We start from the raw sequence: 20584 nt of genomic DNA on the forward strand, positions 1-20584 counted from the left end.
CTGGTGTCTGTTGAGGTCAAGGGGTCACGTCGCCTCGCGACTGACGAGATGGGATTAAAGAGTTGCGTCGCTTCACGACTTACAAGACGAAGATGTTTTCCGTTGTGCTTTTGCTGTAAGTGCATTTAATGAAATGTCTTCTGTTCTGACAGATGTGCCTTATGCGCAATAAGTGTCAGCCATACGTATTAAATGCGAGTCATGCTGAAACGACATTCTCTATCAGAGTATTAAATGCGGACGTGGGCGCATTTAATGTGGAGGAGGGAGAACGTGTCGTCGCTTGACTTTTTCAACGGAAAAGAATGACGATTTGGTTTCTTGAGGCGTGATGGTCACTCTTCTTTGCTGATTCACGACACGTGGTCGCGACCAACGGTCAGATGCGTCTTCCACCCAAACGTCGTTTGACTCTGGGAAACCAAAGCGTCTTTTCCTTCATTATAAAACGCAGGTTTACTTCAGGCAATGTCACGATATACATCTTCTTAGAGAGAGTAAGAGATTTCCGTGAACTCTGATTCTTTGCCTTTCAAACCGGTGCGCACTTGATATTCGAAGCAGAAGGATTAATCTTCTCATTTTAGGAGGTAAGGAATGTCCCTCTACTACTTTTATTGTTGTTTTCGGTAGTTGTCATGCGACGATATTCCGTCGGTAGATGATTAGAGATGAAATACTCTCTTTGGGGTTGAGCCATTAATGGTGGCTTTAAAAGTATTCTGTTAGGGTTTTTTAAGGGAGGAAGTATTTATTGTTTCCTTCCACGTCATCGTACATAATAGTGTACGAGGACTGAATGATTCCCTGCTTGTCGCCTTTGCAAACCGCAGTAAAATGGACCCCCTAATGACCAGAGCTGAGGAAGGGACCACTTCGTCTGTGCAGGGTGCTCCTGCGGGTCCCCCTCAAGAGATCCTGTCGTTGATTATCGACGAAGAGCTTCAAAAGGTGATAGACCAATATGCTATCAACATAGAGGTCTTCCGAGATAGGACACGCACAGCTCGGAATCCGCCATGAAGGTTGGCCGCGATCTCTGAGGAAATTTTCAGAGGGAGGGGGGGTTGATCCCTTTCCACCCCTTTGTTAGGTCGGTCCTCAACCATTTCGGGATCGCACCCTTGCAGCTCACACCAAACGCATGCATGATAGTTGTGGCCATGTACATCGCGTGCTGTGAAAACGGACTGAGCGAGCTAACTGCGCTAGAGCTCGGTTGCTCGTATATCTTGAAAAAGAGTAAGGACAAAGATTCCTACTACATTTCCAGGCGAACCACCATTGGAGCGAAAATACATAGCTACCCGAGCAATGCGGGGGTGTATGAGACGAAGTTCTTTTTCTTTTGTCATGACAGCCTTTGCTATTTTCAAGATCTGAGTAGGTTTTCCCTTTTTTACCGCTTTGTGAACTCTTTTGGTCTTCGCTAATGAGCTCTTATTTTCTTTGCAGTTAACGAAACGATCAGTTTAGAGCTCTTCGTGGATCCAGACAGGATTACTACCTTCGGCTTTTTGCCCGAAGAAAGTCGCGACGCTAGATTGCTCGTGACAACCACAAACTTGCAGAAATACGGCTTCTTCAACTCGAAAGCGACCTTGGAGCCCTCACCGAGTAAGCTTCGCAACCTTGGTTTATTTTTTGATTGTGCGTACAATGAACTGTTTTGCTAACGATGTTCACATGCAGCGACCATGCTGCCAAAGGTGCCCAGATCACCACGACCGAGGCAGTTCACCTTCCCTAGAGTGGGGGCCACTGGACTGACTGGAGGGGCTTCCAGCGGTCCCCGTACAGGAAGGGCGTCAGTTGGTGCTCCGGTCTGACCTACGGGCGCTCCCTAGCCCCCGACTATTCGCCTGAAGTAGAAGACCACGGCTCAACGGCCCAAGTAGAGGCGACAAATTCAGATTGAAGAATCAGAGTCCGAACCAGAGGACTTGGGCGTTCAACCCAAAAGGTCACAGGCCTACCAAGCATTCCACTCGGGAGGGCCTACCAGGGATGCGATCGGCATTTTCATTGCCTCGGGGGTGCTGTGAAGCGGGGCTGCGAACCCTGGGAGGAGATCGGGCAAGGAACCGGTGGGCTGCACGACTCCTGCTAGAGGCGCAGGCACGGACACTCCTGTGCTTGCTCAATGGGAAAACTTCCGGACCATCTGTACTCAATGGTTTTTACCCTGCTGGAGCGCGGGCTCGCGGAGGCTTTCGAGGAGTTCATGGCTTCCGATTATGTGGACCTGATGTCCACATCCATTCAGTACCTGAGCAAGGTAGGACGAGCCGTCATCGGCGAGGACTTTGCTTATTTTCAGTAGCAAAGAAACTAACTTGTTATTTCTTTTTTTCGCAGGCTTTGCTCTCCATGCAACTGTCCCTACAAAAGGTCTAGCTGGGAGCCGCCGAAGGGATGGTCGCGCTGAGAGAAGAGGACACTCGGCTCAAACAGGACTTGGAAGCCACTGAAGCGGAGAAAGACTTATCCACTACTTTGGCGAACCAGTACTTGAATGAGAGGAACGCTGCTCTTCACATGGTGGACTTCCAGAAAGCTGAGCTAGAGAAGCATGGAGAAGAGATGAAAAAGCTTCAGAGGACAATGGCTAGACTCACCAAGGAGGCTGGCGAGAAAGACAAAGAGCTAAAAACGACCTCTGAGCGGGCCTTGCAAACAGAGCGGGAGAGGGGCGAGTTGTAGAAGGCCACCGAAAAGCAAAGGCTGGTGCTTGAGGCCGAGCTACAAGCTAGTCAGGGAAGAGTCACTTCGTTGACTGAAGAGATGCAGCGTCAAGGGGCGGAGATCGAGTCGAAGGCTACTGAATAGGCAATTCAGTCCATCTATGCCCTACGGCCGAGGAATCCCAAACTGGATATGTCCGACCTCCCAGAGGAGTACCAAGAAATCCTTATATCCATGGCGCGACTCGACGATGAGGATGCAGCGGAGGTCGCCCGAGGACCTTACCAGGGGGAGTATTCGGGGTATGTCCTCGAGGAGCCCGCAGCCGACCAGGTGATTGGCAATAAGCTTGGGGATGACGAGGTCGCGCCTCCGGGAATTGGGGATGAAGGCCACTGATTTCCTTTACTTTTGTATTGCTTTTCCCATGCTTGCTTTTTGTATTTCTTTTATGAATAAAGACAAGGCTTTCTTAACCCGTTATGAATATTTACAATTTTCGTATTGTTACACATGAGGTCGCACTCTAACTGTTTTACCATTACAATGGAGCAAGTTTGTGCGAACAAAATCATACACATGGGAAGATAATAATTACAAACGAAAAAAATTGTACACTTGCTATTTACAAAGACTTAAGAAAGGTAAAATCTTCACAAGGAAAAATCGAGTTCGGAATTACTGATAATATGGTCGTAGATGTTCAGCATTCCAAGCTCGCGGCACTATGAAACCATTCATTATTTTGAGATGGTAAGTCCCCGGTCTTATCACTTTGGCGATGCGGTATGGGCCTTCTTAGTTTGGTCCCAAAACTCCCACACTTGGTTCCCTAGTATTGAGAAGAACTTCCTTCAAGACAAGGTCGTCGACCTGGAAGTCTCTTCTTCTAACCTTAGAGTCGAAGAACCTTTTAGTGCGTTGCTGATAGGCTGCTATTCTTAGTTGAGACTTGTTGCGATGTTCTTCAACTAGGTCCAGACTTGCGAGCATAAGCGCTTCATTGTCGACTTCATTGAACAGGTCCCTCCGAAGTGAACCAATCCTTACCTCCACAGGAATCATCGCTTCGCAGCCATATGCTAGCGAAAAATAGGTTTCTGAGGTAGAGGTTCTCGGAGTTACCCTGTATGCCCATAGGACTTTAAAGAGGTCGTCGGCCCAATTCGCTTTGGCTGTGCCAAGTTTGGCATTCAGAGTATGCTTGATGGTTTTGTTGATAGCTTCAACCTGACCATTCGTTTATGGTCTTGCGACAGAGGCAAATTTTTTATGGATACCCAGCTCATCGCAAAACTACTTGAACTCCTCGTTGTCGAACTGCTTGCCATTATCTGAGATGAGGGTATGAGGAATCCCGTAGCGACACACAATGTTCTTGAAGACGAAGTCCTTGAGCTTCTTGGTGGTGATTGCGACTAATGGCTCTACTTCGACCCACTTGGTGAAGTAGTCTACCACGACCATCGCATATTTGACTCCCCCTTTACCAACTGGAATGAGACCAATGAGATCGATTCCCCACATGAAGAATGGCCAGAGGCGGATCATGGTTATCAGCTAGTGGGAAGGAGCTCGCGGTATGTTTGCGAACCGCTGGCATTTGTCACACTTTTTCACAAAGTTGTAGGTGTCTTCTTTGATCATGGGTCAATAATACCCTTGACGAACAACTTTGTTGGCGATAGATCATGCGGTTGTGTGATTACCAATGTAACACCTGTTCTCGACTACTATTCTTATAGTTCATACTATGTAATTTATAGATATACATAGCGTATGGAAAATAGTGGGCTCAAATTTTCTTTACTCAATAAAATATAATTCTTTACAAATACAAAACACTATGTATTAAAAACTTTCTACTTAATACAAAATATCATAACTGGTGGACAGTAGTGCCAATACTCTCCGCTCCTCGACTTTCATCCGACCGCTGCTCCTATTTCCTGCAAAACAGGGAAGAACAATGGGGTGAGCACAATAATGCTCAGTAAGTAAATCCTCTACTACCTGTCCCCGCAACTCACTCTTTGGTTCTTTCCTTACTCTATCGTTCTTCTGTTTCTAATTCTCACTGTTTTTCTTTTTCCTTCTAATACTTTTATTCTCCTTTAACTATTTTCTGCTCTTTTTATTCTTTCTTTCTCTCTGTTCTTATTCTCTTTTCTCCTTCTCTTATTCTTACTCACCATGAAGGAAAATCATGGTTCTCTCTTATTCTCATCATACTCACCATGAAGGAAAATCATGGTTCTCTCTCTCTTATTCTCTTTATACTCTCACTAACCATGGAAGAACTCATGGTGCATGCATGTATAAGATGTAAATGCAATTAATGCAAAAGAACTGCATGTTTCTTTCTTCTACTCTCTATTCTTACTAACTCAAACTCTCTCATTCTTTCTTATACTCTCTCTCTTTCTATCTCATTATTTCTCAAGCTTTCTTATTCTTTCTCATTCTCTCTATTATCTCATTCTCATTTCTCATAATTCATTTCTACTAACTCGTTCTTTGAATGTCACAGCCCCATCTTACTGGAGGCACGGCCGGGACTTCTCCCGCTCTACGTGACTTTTACTGATTCTCTTTCTGTCTCTCTTCTTATAACTCTTTTCTGTTAACTTTCTGTTATAGGTCACGGCCTCATCTTACCGGAGGCACGGCTGGATACTCATCCCACTCTTCGTAACCCTACTCATTGTCTCTATTTATTCTTTCTCATGCTTGCTCATTCTTCCTCATTTGCATGTCACGGCCTCATCTTACCGGAGGCACGGTTGGGTGGAGATCACAAAGGACCAACCCACTCTTCGTGACTTCTACTTATTCTCTGCCGATTGGACTCGGTCATGCATGGATTCGGAACCCTTGGCCACGTGAGTGTATTCTCTCTCTCTTTTAATGTCACGGCCCCATCTAACCGGATGCACGGCTGGAACCTCATGTTCCACTCTTCGTGACTGTCACGGCCCCATCTAACCGGAGGCACGGCTGGGGATCACAAAGCACCCACTCCCGTGACTTTACTCATCACTCACGGGTTTCCCATCGCACAACCTACTATATTCTCTTCTGTATCACTTTTCTCTCTTTTATTCGCTAATGCTCAATCTCTCTTTCTCTTTACTATTAGAGTGTTCTCATTCTCTTTACTCTTAGAGTTGCTATTCTCAACATTCTCTACTCTTTCTCACTCAAACTATTACTCATAGTATAGCTTATACTCAAAATTCTCTACTCTTGCTCAAGCTAATACTCATCTCTTTCTCAAGCTAGTACTCATCGTATAGCTTAACTCTTAGATTAGTCTATTCAAAAAGTTCTCTACTCTTTCTATAATGCATAATTCATGCATATGGATGGTTCATGCTCATTAATGCACTCATAAAAAGCACAAATGCATTATTGCATCAAAGACAGTCATTCTGCGCAAGTCACACTCAAAATGGCATAACTTGAGTTATACACATCAGCTTTCTATGATTTTTGTCTCGTTTTAAAGCTTAGAGACAGGGCTATAACTTTTATGTTTTGGTCTAAACCCAGTTCAATCCGTAAGATTCCCAAACATCACTCAGAAAGTCACGGCTGTGACAGGGCAGTTTAGTAACATGCTTTCACTTAGGCATTTTATCAAACAACTCATGTGCATACAAAACCCCCTCTATAACTACAATTCTATTTCTCTTTTTAATCATCCAAAATGGGAAGAAACTCCCTTCTATGGACATAATTCCTATCATAGAAGAACACTCCTAAAAAATTTACTCAATCTTCTCCAACTTCATCTCAAACTCATCACACATCAACACTTCTCATAAAGGAAACATATCCAACAAACACAACATGAATATTCATCTCAACTCCATTTCTCAACAAATAGACATACATCTCTACTCAATTTCTCAACAAGCATCATATATACATGAATAAAGAAAATCTCTACTCAAGGATTTCTTAAACTTTAGCTTGAGTTGGATTTACTTACCTCATACTTGAGTAGTCTTCACTAAAAATCTCTACTCTTGTTGGACCTTAGCTTTCCCTTATTTCCTAAGCATAAACTTAGTAAGAACTTAACCCTTACATAAATAAAATTCATATCTAGAGTAGAGATCTTTACCTCTTCTTGCTTAGGATCAATTCTTTGTCAAATCCCAACTCAAAACTCTCAAAAATCCCTTGGAAGAGTGAGTGAGGAATTGAGAGAAAATGGGAGATGAAGAGGCGGTGGAAATGGGTCAAATGAAGGGGTTTGAGAACTAAACCCTTATTAGCTCATATAATATACACTCTTTCCCAATTTTGCCCCTACTCTTTCTTGAAAATTCCACCTTTATCCTTTAATTCTTTACAAACTCACCCCCATTCTACACTATTCTCCATGAAATTTCCTTGCATTTTACTCCCCACTTTTCCTGCTAATTAAGTTAGAATGGTCATTTTTCCCTTAGGAAAGAATTCTCTAGAAAGTCAAACAAAAACTCAGTCGGCCCTTCGCCGCGGCGAAGGATTCTCTGTCGTCCTGGCGAAGAATTACAGAACCGACACCGCCATACACAAAGCCAACGTCACCGCGGCGAAGACTATTCTTCGCCCCGACGAAGACTGCAACTCCAAAATCCGCTAAGTCTTGATCAATTCCAGGGTAAACACTCAACCAAACCCAAAACATAAACTCAACCAAGGGCCAACCAAACAACATGAATAAGATACAACCTCATTTAGGGGCAATTCAGTAAACCTTGAGGCCATAATATAAACAATGGCTATGTATCTCAAATGGGGTGTTACAACCGCAAATCCCTTCATGTATCTCTCTCATGATGTAGTATGCTTCTTTGCTGGTTACACATCGGAGGAGAGAGGTGTTAAACCCTCGCCTGTACAGCTGGTCTCCGATAAGGGTGTAATGAGCAGATCTTGTTCGTAGGGTCCTTGCTTCGACTTTGTTGCTGGGCAAGGTCCCATCTCGAAGATACTAAATGATGGGGGTCATCCAGGAAACTGATTTTGCAGTATTCATGGCCTGTTCGGTTGAGCTAAAACTGGGGGCCTCTATGAACCGAACAGGAATGCTTTCCGGCGCGTCTGAGTTTAGTGACGAGACTATCTTTGCCAAGGCATCTGCTACAAAATTGCTATCTCTAGAGATTTGTGTGATCGTGAAGTGCTTGAACGACTCGAGTACAACCTTGGCTTTCTTCAGATAGCTGATCATATTTTCTTCCTTGGCCTAGTACTCCCCCAAAATCTAGTTGACAACCAGCATGGAGTCACTGTGAATGCTGATAGTGGTCGAGCCAATTTCTCTAGCCAACAGCAATCCAGTGAGCAGAGCTTCATGCTCGGCCTTATTATTGGTCGCTTTGAACCAAAACTGGAGGATGCCATGGATACGAGCCTCTTCGGGACTCAGGAAGAGAAGACTGCCCCGACCCTCTTTCTGTTCAACGATCCATCGACGTAAAGGCTCTAGGTCGATAGATTTTGGGCAGTTTCTTGAATGGCTTCGCTGGGCTGTTGCTCTGACTCATTCGTCGGATGATATGAGAATTCTGATATGAAGTCAGCAACGGCCTGCCCTTTGATGGTTGCTTTCGATCTATACTTTAGATCGAACTGACTTACTTTCATGTCTCATTTGAGCAATTTACCTGATGCCTCAGGTTTCTGAGGACCTGTCTGAGCGGGTAATTGGTCATTACATGGATCATAGGGGCGTGGAAGTAAGGTCGCTACTTTCGGGAAGCGATCAGCAAGGTATAAGCTAATCGCTTCATTTTTGGATACTGCATTTTGGCATCCAACAGATGCTTGCTTGTGTAATACACTGGCCATTGGACCCTGTTCTCTTCCAGAAATAAAGCTGCACTAACCGCGAACAGAGAGACGGAAAGGTATAGGAGGAGGATCTCTTGTGAGAGAGGTTTGGACAGAAGAGGTGGCTTTCTAAGGTGCTCCTTAATGCTCTAGAATACCTGTTCGCATTCGGGAGTTTACTCAAACTTCTTGTTGGCTCTTAGTACATTGAAGAATGGCAAGCAACGGTCTGTTGCTCTCGATATGAAGTGACTTAGTGCCACAATTTGCCCATTGAGGCTCATAACCTGCTTCTTGGAGGTCAGGCTTTCCATATTGAAGAGAGGTTGAGTTTTCTCGGGGTTGATCTCTATTCCCCTCTGGTTAACCGTGTATCCTAGGAATTTTCCCGATGACACTTCGAATGAGCACTTGAGAGGGTTTAGCTTCATTCTGTATTTTCGGAGGATGTCGAACATCTCAGCGAGATGTAATATGTGATCTAAAGCGACATGCGACTTGACTAGCATGTCATTTACATAGACCTCCATCGACTTCCCGATCTGCTTGGAGAACATTCGGTTAACCAGCCGCTGGTAAGTTGCGCCAGCGTTCTTAAGGCTGAGGGGCATAACCTTGTAGCAATACAGCTCCCGATCTGTAATAAAGGAGGTATGCTCTTCGTCCGACGCGTACATCAAAATTTGATTGTATCCCGAGTACGCATCCATAAAAATCAGCAGCTCATGCCCGGAGGTGGCATCCACAAGCTGGTCGATCCTAGTCAGGGGAAAACTATCTTTCGGGCATGCTTTGTTGAGGTTGGTGAAGTCAACATAGGTCCACCATTTTCCGTTGGACTTTTTTACTAGAACCGGGTTGGCAACCCAGGTCGGATGGATCCATTCCAAAGGAGATTATCTACCTTAAGTTTCAAGGAAGCATATCACTCCAGATCCATCGCTCTTCTCTTCTGGTGAACCGACTTGGCTTTACTGTCGATGTTCAAGGCATGGCAAATAACATTCGGGTTGATCCCGACCATATCTACATGCGACCATGTGAACACATCGATATTCTCTCTGAAGAAGCCGGTTAGTTCGATGGCGAGCTGGGGGTTGAGATTGCTTCCAATCCTCAACACTTTGCTCGGCTTGCTCTAGTCAACCGACACCTAAGATAGATCCTCAACTGGCCCACTAGAAGGGCATTCTTGAATACGAGGATCCATATTATCCTCGGCCGGGCTAGGCCGCGGTTCGATCCGGCTGATCGCCATTGCCTATCGGGGAATGCCGCCCGAGATTCTTTTCCCTTTGCACTCCATCTGCACTGCCTTTACATATCAGTCGCGAGATGCACGCTGAGATCCACTTACTTCCCCTATCCCCGTCGGGGTGGGGAACTTCATCTTGAGATGATATATCAAAGTGACCGCCTTGAAGTTTCTTAGTAAAGGTCGCCCTAAGATACCATTAAAAGCGGATGAGCAATCCACTACTAAGAATTCAGTTATTTTGGTCACCTCGTCAGAGTCACCCAGCGTGACTGGAAGCGAGATCGTTCCTTTAGGGATCAGGTGGTCCCCTGTAAAACCATATAAAAGGATCGAGGCGGGCTTCAGGTTGGCCTCGTCCAAATTCATTCTCTCAAAAGCTGTCTGGAACAGAATGTTCATAGCACTTTCGTTGTCCACCAACATTCTGTGGACATTGAAGCGCCCTATTAAGGGCGTGATCACGAGAGTGTCATCACGAGGATGATGCAATCAGACTGCGTCCTTTTCAGAGAAGGTGATTTCCTCCTCCTTGCGAACCTTTGGTGGTCGCCGCGTCGTGTTCATCACACTGATGGGGTCGTGATGGGTTGCACAAGCATATCTTTCCCAAGCACCTCGCAAATTTCCCGTGAGGTGCAATCCTCCAAAGATTACTTTGACTCTGCAGATACCCTTGCGATTGCGATGCTTCTTTCCTGGTTCCTCTTGATTTTTCTCCCTCGCGGGAGCAGAGTCATCAACGTACTCTTTGAAATGCCCCTGTTTGATGAAGTTTTCAATTGCCTGCTTGAGAGCTCAACACTCATCGGTGTGATGCCCATTGTCCCGATGATAACAATAATAGTCTTTGTTGTTTCTGGATGAAGAGGGACCTTTCATGGGCTCGAGCTCTCCGAGCAGACTGGCTTCTTCTAACTTATCAAGAATGGCCGAGACAAATGCATTTAAAGGGGTATATTGACTCCTGTCGCGATCGCGACGACGAACCGGAGCATAAGACTTCTTGGGCTTGAACCGTGGTTTCTTTCCTTTTTGTTGATCATCATTAGCCCATCTGTGATCAAACCCTCCTATTTTTCCCCCGACCAGGTGCACTACCTGAAGTGTCGAGGTCGTGGCAGTGGAGCGCTGCCACGAAGTTTTCAATACGGAGGTATTTCTTCGCGAGGTTGTAGAAGCGGGTGAGGGAAACATCATCCTTAACCTGTAATTCTTTCCACAGATCGGTCTGTGGGCAATCTCCCGTGATGATGAGAGTCCGAACAGACTCTTCAAGAGTGTGAGCTACCTTATGAAGCTCTTTATGGAATCGGTCAATGTAAGACTGGAGGGATTCATCCCTCTCTTGCCTTATGTTACTGAGGTAGCTCAAAGGCATTGAAAACTTCCTGTTTGTTTGGAAGTATCTCAAGAACGTCGTGCTCATCTGAGGCCACGCGCTGATCGATCCTGCTAGGAGTGACCTGAACCACCGTTTGACATGAGAGGTTAGAGTTACTGCCAAGCAATGACACTTCGCCAAGTCTGAAACCTGGTGAAGCTCCATCAGGTCGTTGAACTCATACAAGTGATCCTGCGGATCAGAATTTCCATCGAACACCCGCATATCGGGCATTCTAAATCTTGATGGAAAAGAGGCGGCTAATACCGTCGGAGAAAAGGGAGACGCTACTGCGACTTGTCCTTGCTCATTTTGCTGAGCTTTTAGCTGATCTAGAGCTCATTGTATCTCTTCAATCTGAGGTAGCGGAGCTATCTGAGGATTGCTTTCAACCATGCGAGTTCGACCCTCGCAATTGCGATTAAGAAATGACCGTAGGTCGGATTTCTCCTCGCCTCTGCTGGCCGTTCCGACCAATCTTGACACACACTGGCTAGAGCCGTGTGATGGCGATGAATGGTGCAGGGAATTTTCACGACCTCCACGGTGATACAAACCGCCTCGCGGAGTGTGGGAACCTCCCGCACGATGACAATGGGGATCATTATTCTGGCGGTGATAAGAATCGACCCACTCAACACTTTTATGGGAGTGCTCATGCGATGTGGCATGGGATGACTCGGGATGCGACCTGTCACCGAGCCTTAACGCCACGGGTATTCTACCTAGGACATGGCCGGTGTTTGCCAGCCCTTTGGAACCCTTAGGCCCGCTGTTCGCCACTTGCTTACCCCTCATTCGACGCGCTGCAGTGCTCGCGGCATGGGATATCGCCTTTTTTTGCGTTTTCACGTGACCTGTAGGCGTTTTTTGTGGTTGCATCGTCCCATTTGATTAGGGTGGCATGCCCCGATCCAAACGATCTAACCTTTGGTTGACCGTTTGGAGAGTATTGTTGAACCTCCCCAGGTAGCTCATGACAGCAGGGTCAAGTTGTGAGCTTGAAGGGATATCCCCTACAGCATTTTGTGGAACTGAGGGCACCTCGGCAGAAATGTCCTCTTGTACCTGGGGGATCTCCTCAGCACCATGATTGGTTCGCTCATGTTCGAATCGGCGAGCCATTTGCTGTTGTAGGACCAATTAGTTAGAGATTCTCCTGATGAAGGACGAATACTAAATCAGGTCCTCCTTCTAGCACCAAACTGTTGATGCGTGATTTTGACACCAACTAAATGCACGTGTGAAATGCTGAGCTGGCCTAGAAGACACACGCTAATGGGGGTAGTGAAAATGAGTAGTAGGTGGAGAAACAACGTTTTAAAGTGGTTCGGATGCTTAGGCAAGCGACTCCTACGTCCACTGCTATTGTATTAATATGGAGGGTCAGGTCGCGTTCAGCGAGCTGACTTGCAAGTGATTACAGAAGGCAAAATAAGCTATTACAGAGAGAATTTAGCTATTACAGATTAAAAATGAGCCAATCCCACAAATGGGAGAGGAGCTTTCTATTTATAGTGGGATGAATTGGGGTAATGATTACAGAATCCGTAAAATGGGGGCAGACACCGTGCAAATCCTTCTTTGCGTCCCGTTGCTCACCCACTCGAGCGATTTCCTCGTTTAGTACAAGGGTTGGACACGTGGATGACCTTCAACCTTTCGCCAGCTTGGCACGCACCCACTACACTGGTAGGGGCATGCTGCTCACGCTAGCATGCAACGTGGCTGCGTCTGAACGGCTGTAGGATCTGCCTAAACTCTGACCATTTACGTTGACCGGGCTCTACGTCAGCCCTACTTTTTCAGGCATAAGAAATTATTATTGTAAGATCAACAAATGCTCAAGAGAACTTGTTAATACCTTAATTTAATTAATTTTTCTAGCATATGTATATTGATATAAGTTAAGACCTTAAATAATATAGCTAGAGTTCAGTTTGAAATATTAAAAAAATAAAGAGAAAAAAAGATTAGGACTCTTTTAATTCTTAAAATAATATAATTAGAGAAGTCCCTGGATTGCTGATGAATGATATGAAATCTTTAAAGGTTTCCACATAAAAATTTATAAAATATTGTATCATTAATTGATTTAATTAATAATAATACCATGCTTGCACACATCAATTTGTACTCTTATCTCCCTATAATGACAAATATTAAACTTTAAAAATACATAAAATATAGTATTAGTCTATTAGAGGTGACATAATATCGTATCATGTAATATAAATAAATAAAAAATATTTCCGCTTTATTGTAACTGAAATAAAAAGAAACATTGATGATATATTATGTTGCAATTTATATATATAATTGATTTAAATTAGAATCTTTATGAATTTTTATAATTTCTTCAACGTGAAGGGCTGAGATTACAGATTTGCATGACGAAAATTCAGTATGGAGGGTTGAAATTTCTTGTTTCTTAATTAACTGGTATTTTTGGCCGTATTACATCGATTTTTCAATTTGGTAGCTAATGAAGTAATCGAATGGGTGCAAGACACTTCACGTTAATGAAATCCAATAATTTCATTTCAACCATTTAATTATTCATATTCATCAATTCTATTTTGTTCTTTTCTCATTCATCATAGTAATGGATCCAATGCTTTATTTATTTTTCCTTAAATAAAAAGAAAAAAGAAAAAGAAAAAAAAATTTGGTTTGTCCAATTTCTTTTGTAACTCAAGTTTATCACCATTTTTACTTCAATAATATGCGAATATGAAGCTCAATATTGTTTCTGTTATGTCTATTACAATAACCCTAAATATATATTTAAGGATATATCTTGGTTTAGAACTTTAATTTAATATAATTCCATCCTTTTTTTTAAGTGAAATCTAATATAATTTAAAATATATTGAAAGTTCATTCAAATAATTTTGTGTACCATCATGTCAATGACTAACGATAATAGGGTAAGTAACTAAAGTTGTGGTGATCAAAAGTTTTTTATGTATTAATAGAGTAAACCACTTTTTCCCACCCAAGGTTTGCCCTAATAACACTTTCTCACCCAAAAAGATTTGAAATACCACTTTCTCACCCAAAGTTTATATTATGTTAATATTTAAAATATATTTCACTTTTTCAGCCGACGTTCGATAAGTTATCAGAAATCAGGTAAGAGGGGTTTTGTAGAGTGTATTTACGATTCGACGAACATATATTTAATTAATCAACTAAAGATTCATTGTATTTTACCAATCTAATCAATTGAATATGAATTAATCTACTAAAACACAGTAAAGCATTAATTTAAATTCATTGTACTTACGTACTTAATTAAATAATATTCATTGTATATAATTGCATTAATTTAATTAAATGTATTCAACAAAAAAATATGCGTGCATAATTTAATTGAATTAAATGTATTCATTGTACTTGATATTTTTAATTGTATTAAATGTATTCAAAGAAGTTGAGGATGATACAATAGCTTTAGAGCCTATTACCCGCAAGGAAGCACTCAAAACATTAACATTCAACAACACTTTATAATTTTTTTATTACAATTTGAGAATTCTTCCCCATAACTTTTAGATGCAATGAGAAAAATTAGAGATGAATTCAAACAAGATTTAAATTTTAAGAAAAAACAAATAACAATAGAGTCATATTTTAATATAATATCATATTCAATTAGCAAATTATTTATTTATGATATGAATTGGATCACAGGGTTATGCAAGGTTTTATAGAAAAATATTATTTTATTAATTTACAAAATTATTAATTTAATCTACTAGCCCAAATTGGGATCATAAGAAATTATCACATAATAGAGGTTATTAATTTATCGAGTATTAATTTATAGAGGTTATATTGTATGAAGCTCAATATTGTTTTTGTCTGTGTATTATGATAACCCCAAATATATATTTAAGGATATATCTTAGTTTAAAACTTAAATTTAATCTAATTCGATCCTTTTTTAAAGTGAAATCTACTCTAATTTATAATATATTGAAAATTCATTCAAATAATTTTGTGTTCCATAATGTAAATGACTAATGATAATAGGGTAAGTTTCTAAAGTTGTGGTGATCAAATTTTTTTTATATATATTAATATTTTGAAATATTTCAAGTGAACAAAGGATAATAAAACAATACAAATTGATAATAGTTGTCCCAATAACCATAAACAAATTTTTTTTTTTTCAATTACAGGGGTTTCTGTATCAACTAACTTATATCTTGATTAGTCTTCTGACCTCGAACAAGACTTTTGAAACAGGATAAGTCCTGCAGTCTGTAGTCAACAATATTAGTAACTGTTCTTATAATTCAAACTTAAGACCATAGAGAGAGCAAACCTCTTAGCCCTAAGCCTTTAACACTCGGCCAACCCATTGTTGATTTAGATTGCTTATATTAAATTAGCAAAGGATACAACAAATCCTAAGGTACAACATCACATGGGCGGCTTTGCCTTTGTTGAATTAATAATGGGCCACGTTAATTAATCCACGGCCCATGGCTTTTCACTGTGTCATACTTCAGCCCAGATCCGGTAATAATTCATAGACCAATCTCAAATAGACACGACACCCTGACTAAACCTGTCAAAATTAAAATCATACAGTCACTCCGTACAGTTTGTTCACATGAAATCCACGTGTCACATCCATCATCCATACCGTTTTCATCAATTATTAATCTCACGGTCCACAATCTCTCCGTTCCCTGTCAATTGTCACAGCCATCAAACACTACCGTCTCTCGAACACACCACCACCACGACGACGAACCCCACGCGCTCCGTCACTCGCTCACTCACTCACTGAGTCATCAGTCAGAGTCAATTCTCCCTGGGACCCTGATCCCAATCCCAACAGAATAACAAACTAGAAACCCCTTAACAAATTCCCAAATTCCCAAACCCTAAAAAGAACATTTTTATTGTTTTAATTAAACTAAACACAGTGAAGAAGCCGATTCCAAAGAGAGAGAAATCTACAGAATCTCTCAGTAGAGGACCCCTGAAATGGCGTCCTCTAAAGTCATGAAATCTACTAATTCGCAAAATTCGGATCTCTCCAAACGTCCCTCTTCTTCTTCCATTAAACCACCGGCTCAGCAACAACAACTACAACTACCGCAACAGCAGACGCTCCCTTCAGCCATGACGGTGGACGGAATTCTCCGCGACGTGTACAACTCGACGGCGGTGTCGACGACGACGGACGCCACTCTGCTCGACGCGCAGATCACGTTGATCGAGACGAACGATCATAATATTGGTAATAATAATGGTAATCATAATCAGAGTGAGGAGCAGAACGGCGTCGTTTCTATGAGTTTGGGGAAGAGTGTGGATGATGTGTGGAGAGAGATCGTGTCGGGGGAGAAGAAGGAGATGAAGGAGGAGGCAGCGGACGAGATGATGACGTTGGAGGATTTTTTGGTGAAGGCCGGAGCTGTCGATGACGTGGATGAGGAAGGTGGATCTGAGGTCGACGTGAAGTTACCGATTACCGAGCGGTTGAGTGGTGGGGTCTATGCGTTTGATTCGGCCCTACCACCGAGTCCCTTTCAAGTGGAAGGTGCGATTGTGGGGTTCGGAAATGGAGTGGAAGTGATTGGTAGTGGTGGTGGAATGAGTGGAGGGAGAGCGAAGAGAGGGAGAGTGATGTTGGAGCCATTGGATAAGGCAGCGCAGCAGCGTCAGAGGAGGATGATCAAGAATCGTGAGTCCGCTGCAAGGTCTAGGGAAAGGAAGCAGGTTGAAGAAGGTGCTTTTTGTGGAAATGAATTTTTTGTTTAGGAAATTTAATTTAATTTTATTTGTTTATATCTTTTTGCAGGCCTATCAAGTGGAATTGGAATCCTTGGCAGTGAGGCTGGAGGAGGAGAATGAACGGCTGTTGAAAGAGAAGGTAATTCTACTTTCATTTCAACCATATAATTATTCATATTCATCAATTCTATTTTGTTCTTTTCTCATTCATCATAATAATGGATCCAATGCTTTATTTATTTTTCCTTTAAAAAAAAACAAAACAAAATTGGTTTGTCCAATTTCGTTTGTAACTCAAGTTTATCACCATTTTTACTTCAATAATATGCGAATAAGAAGCTCAATAGTTTCAGTTATGTCTATTACAAGAGGATGTTGGATTAATGGGAATGTTAGATTACTGGAATATTAGATTACCTTAAAAATTACTGGAAATCTTTAGGAACATGTGTTTAGTTAATTGGTAGGTATGTTATATTAATATGTGTGGTGGGGAGGAATAAATTGGTGGTATATTATTTAAATTATTGAATTGTCCTCTAATTAAATATTATTATTATATTATTTTTTAATATTGATTATTATTTGGATTATTATAACCCTCTGCATTTAAAAATTTAGCAAAAAACAATCTCATATAAAAGTTTAGAAAATCAACAAAGCACCCCCACCAACCCAGCCACTGCCGACCGTCGACAACCTACCGACGCACGAAAGGCAAGAAATGACCTCCATGCGTCGTATGGCCATTTCTGGCCAAAGATCTGGCTATAAAACGCCAGACGTGATAGATCTGGTCGTCGATGGCTATATCGATGGCTGTTGACGGCCACAAACGTGGCCGTTGATGGTTGTGGCCGTTGATGGCCAAATTGACGGATCTAGCCTTTGAAGGCCAGATTGACAGATCTAGCCTTTGACAGCTAGATTAGATCTGACCATCAACGACCAGAGATTTAGCCGGAAATAGCCATATCAACTCACGACGACCATTTTCGACCTTTTGTGCGCCGTTCTGGTGGTACCTAGCTGTGGCGGTGGTTGTTAGCTGTAGGTGGGTGGGGGGGGGGGGGGGGGGGGGGGGGGGGGGGGGGGGGGGGGGGGGGGGCGGGGGGGGGGGGGGGGGGGGGGGGGGGGGGGGGGGGGGGGGGGGGGGGGGGGGGTGGCTTGGGTGGGCTACAATTTATTTTGAATTTAAAGGTAATTTTGTCCAAAAAGTTAATTAATTGGGGTGAAATAGTAAAAACCATATTCATGTAAATAAATTTAAAAATAAGGGCATTATTGTCCTAAAATTTTATTAATAAGGGATAGAATTGTAACAAAAAAAAATTATTCTGATAATCTTAGAATACCTAATTACCTCCAATATTACCAATAGTAGTTACTATTGGTATTTGAAGATTACTGAAATTTTAAATTACTTGACAACCAAACGTGATAATCAAGTAATATAAAATGACATAACTCCAATAATCTCACATTACCCCAAACCAAACGCCCCATAAATATATATTTAAGAATGTATCTTGGTTTAAAACTTTAATTTAATATAATTCCATCTTTTTTTTTTTTTTAAAGTGAAATCTAATCTAATTTAAAATATATTGAAAGTTCATTCAAATAATTTTGTGTACCATCATGTAAATGACTAATGATAATAGGGTAAATAATAAAGTTGTGGTGATCAAAAGTTTTTTATGTATTAGTAGAGTAAACACCTTCCCCCCCTCCTGCGCGCCCCCCCCCCCAAGGTTTGCCTTAATGACACTTTCCCACCCAAAAAGTTTTGAAATACTACTTTCTCACCCAAAGTTTATATTATGTTAATATCCAAAATATATTTCACTTTCTCAGTCGGTGTTCGGTGAGTTACCAGAAGTCAGGGTAAGAGAGGTTTTGTAAAATCTATTTACGATTCGACGAACATATATTTAATTAATCAACTAAAGATTTATTGTATTTTACTAATCTAATTAATTGATTATGAATTAATCTACTAAAATATATTAAAGCATTAATTTAAACTCATTGTACTTGCGTACTTAATTAAATAGTATTCATTGTATATAGTTGCATTAATTTAATTAAATGTATTCAACAAAATAATATGTGTGCATAATTTAATTGAATTAAATGTATTCATTATAGTTGATATCTTTAATTGTAATTATACAATAGCTTTAGAACTTATTACGTGCAAGGAAGCACTCAAAGCATCAACAACACTTTATAATTTTTTATTGCAATTCGAAAATTCAACCCCATAACTTTTAGATACAATGAGAAAAATTAGAGATGAGATCAAACAAGATTTACATTTCAAGAAAAAACAAGTAACAATAGAGTCATATTTTAATATAATATCATAGTCAATTAGCATCAACAACACTTTATAATTTTTTTATTGCAATTCGAAAATTCAACCCCATAACTTTTAGATACAATGAGAAAAATTAGAGATGAGATCAAATAAGATTTAAATTTCAAGAAAAAACAAGTAACAATAGAGTCATATTTTAATATAATATCATAGTCAATTAGCAAATTATTTATTTATGATATGAATGGAATCGCAGAGTTATGCAAGATTTTAAAGAAAAATATTATTTTATTAATTTATCGAAATTATTAATTTAATCTACTAGCCCAAGTCGGGACCGTAAGAAATTATTACATAATAGAGGTTATTAATTTATCGAGTATTAATTTATAGAGGTTATACTTATGAAGCTCAATATTGTTTTTGTCTGCGTATTATGATAACCCCAAATATATATTTAAGGATATATCTTGGTTTAAAACTTTAATTTAATCTAATTCGATCCTTTTTTTAAGTGAAATCTACTCTAATTTATAATATATTGAAAGTTCATTCAAATAATTTTGTGTACCTTAATGTAAATGACTAATGATAATAGGGTAAGTTTCTAAAGTTGTGGTGATCAATTTTTTTTTTTTTATATATATTAATATTTTGAAATATTTCAAGTGAACAAAGGGTAATAAAACAATACAAACTGATAATAGTTGTCCTAATAACCATAAACAATATTTTTTTTTCAGTTATAGGAGGTGTCTGGGCCAGTTTACGTGTACCTTGACTAGTCTCTCGACCCTGAACAAGACTTTTGAAACATGAGAAGTCTTGCGGTCCGTAACCAACAATATTAGTAACTGTTCTTGTAATTCAAATCTGAGACCACAGGGAGAGCAAACTCTTTAACCCTAAGTCTTTAACACTCGACCAACCCATCGGTGATTTAGATTGCTTATATTAAATTAGCAAAGGATACAAGAAATCCTAAGGTACAACATCACATGGGCGGTTTTGCCCTTGTTGAATTAATAATGGGCCGCGTTAATTAATCCACGGCCCATGACTTTTCACTATGTCATAATTCAGCCCAGATCCGGTAATAATTCATAGACCAATCTCAAATAGACACGACACCCTGACTAAACCTGTCAAAATTAAAATCATACAGTCACTCCGTAAAGTTTGTTCACATGAAATCCACATGTCACATCCATCATCCATACCGTTTTCATCAATTATTAATCTCACGGTCCACAATCTCTCCGTTCCCTGTCAATTGTCACAGCCATCAAACACTACCGTCTCTCTAACACACCACTACCACCACCACGAACCCCACGCGCTCTGTCACTCG

At 41.0% G+C, this 20584-nt stretch overlaps 1 protein-coding gene across 1 annotated transcript; it reads left to right on the forward strand.

Annotated features, from left to right (window-relative positions):
• The first annotated feature begins 16020 nt into the window (after window positions 1–16020).
• Window positions 16021–17050, forward strand: LOC116144797 (G-box-binding factor 4-like). Its single transcript, XM_031430228.1, has 2 exons — window positions 16021–16905; window positions 16978–17050. The coding sequence occupies exons 1-2, from the start codon at window positions 16158–16160 to the stop codon at window positions 17028–17030; spliced, it is 801 nt and encodes a 266-aa protein (XP_031286088.1). The 5' UTR covers window positions 16021–16157; the 3' UTR covers window positions 17031–17050.
• Window positions 17051–20584: the final 3534 nt, after the last annotated feature.

The sequence above is a fragment of the Pistacia vera genome, unplaced genomic scaffold (assembly GCF_008641045.1).
Source record: "Pistacia vera cultivar Batoury unplaced genomic scaffold, PisVer_v2 Contig456, whole genome shotgun sequence".
NCBI lineage: Eukaryota > Viridiplantae > Streptophyta > Magnoliopsida > Sapindales > Anacardiaceae > Pistacia > Pistacia vera.

Bases quoted from the DNA above. Each gene is read 5' to 3' on its own strand.
- LOC116144797 (XM_031430228.1), top strand. From the start codon at position 16,158: ATGGCGTCCTCTAAAGTCATGAAATCTACTAATTCGCAAAATTCGGAT. The intron at 16,906-16,977 runs GTGCTTTTTGTG...ATCTTTTTGCAG, and splicing joins AAGGAAGCAGGTTGAAGAAG to GCCTATCAAGTGGAATTGGA.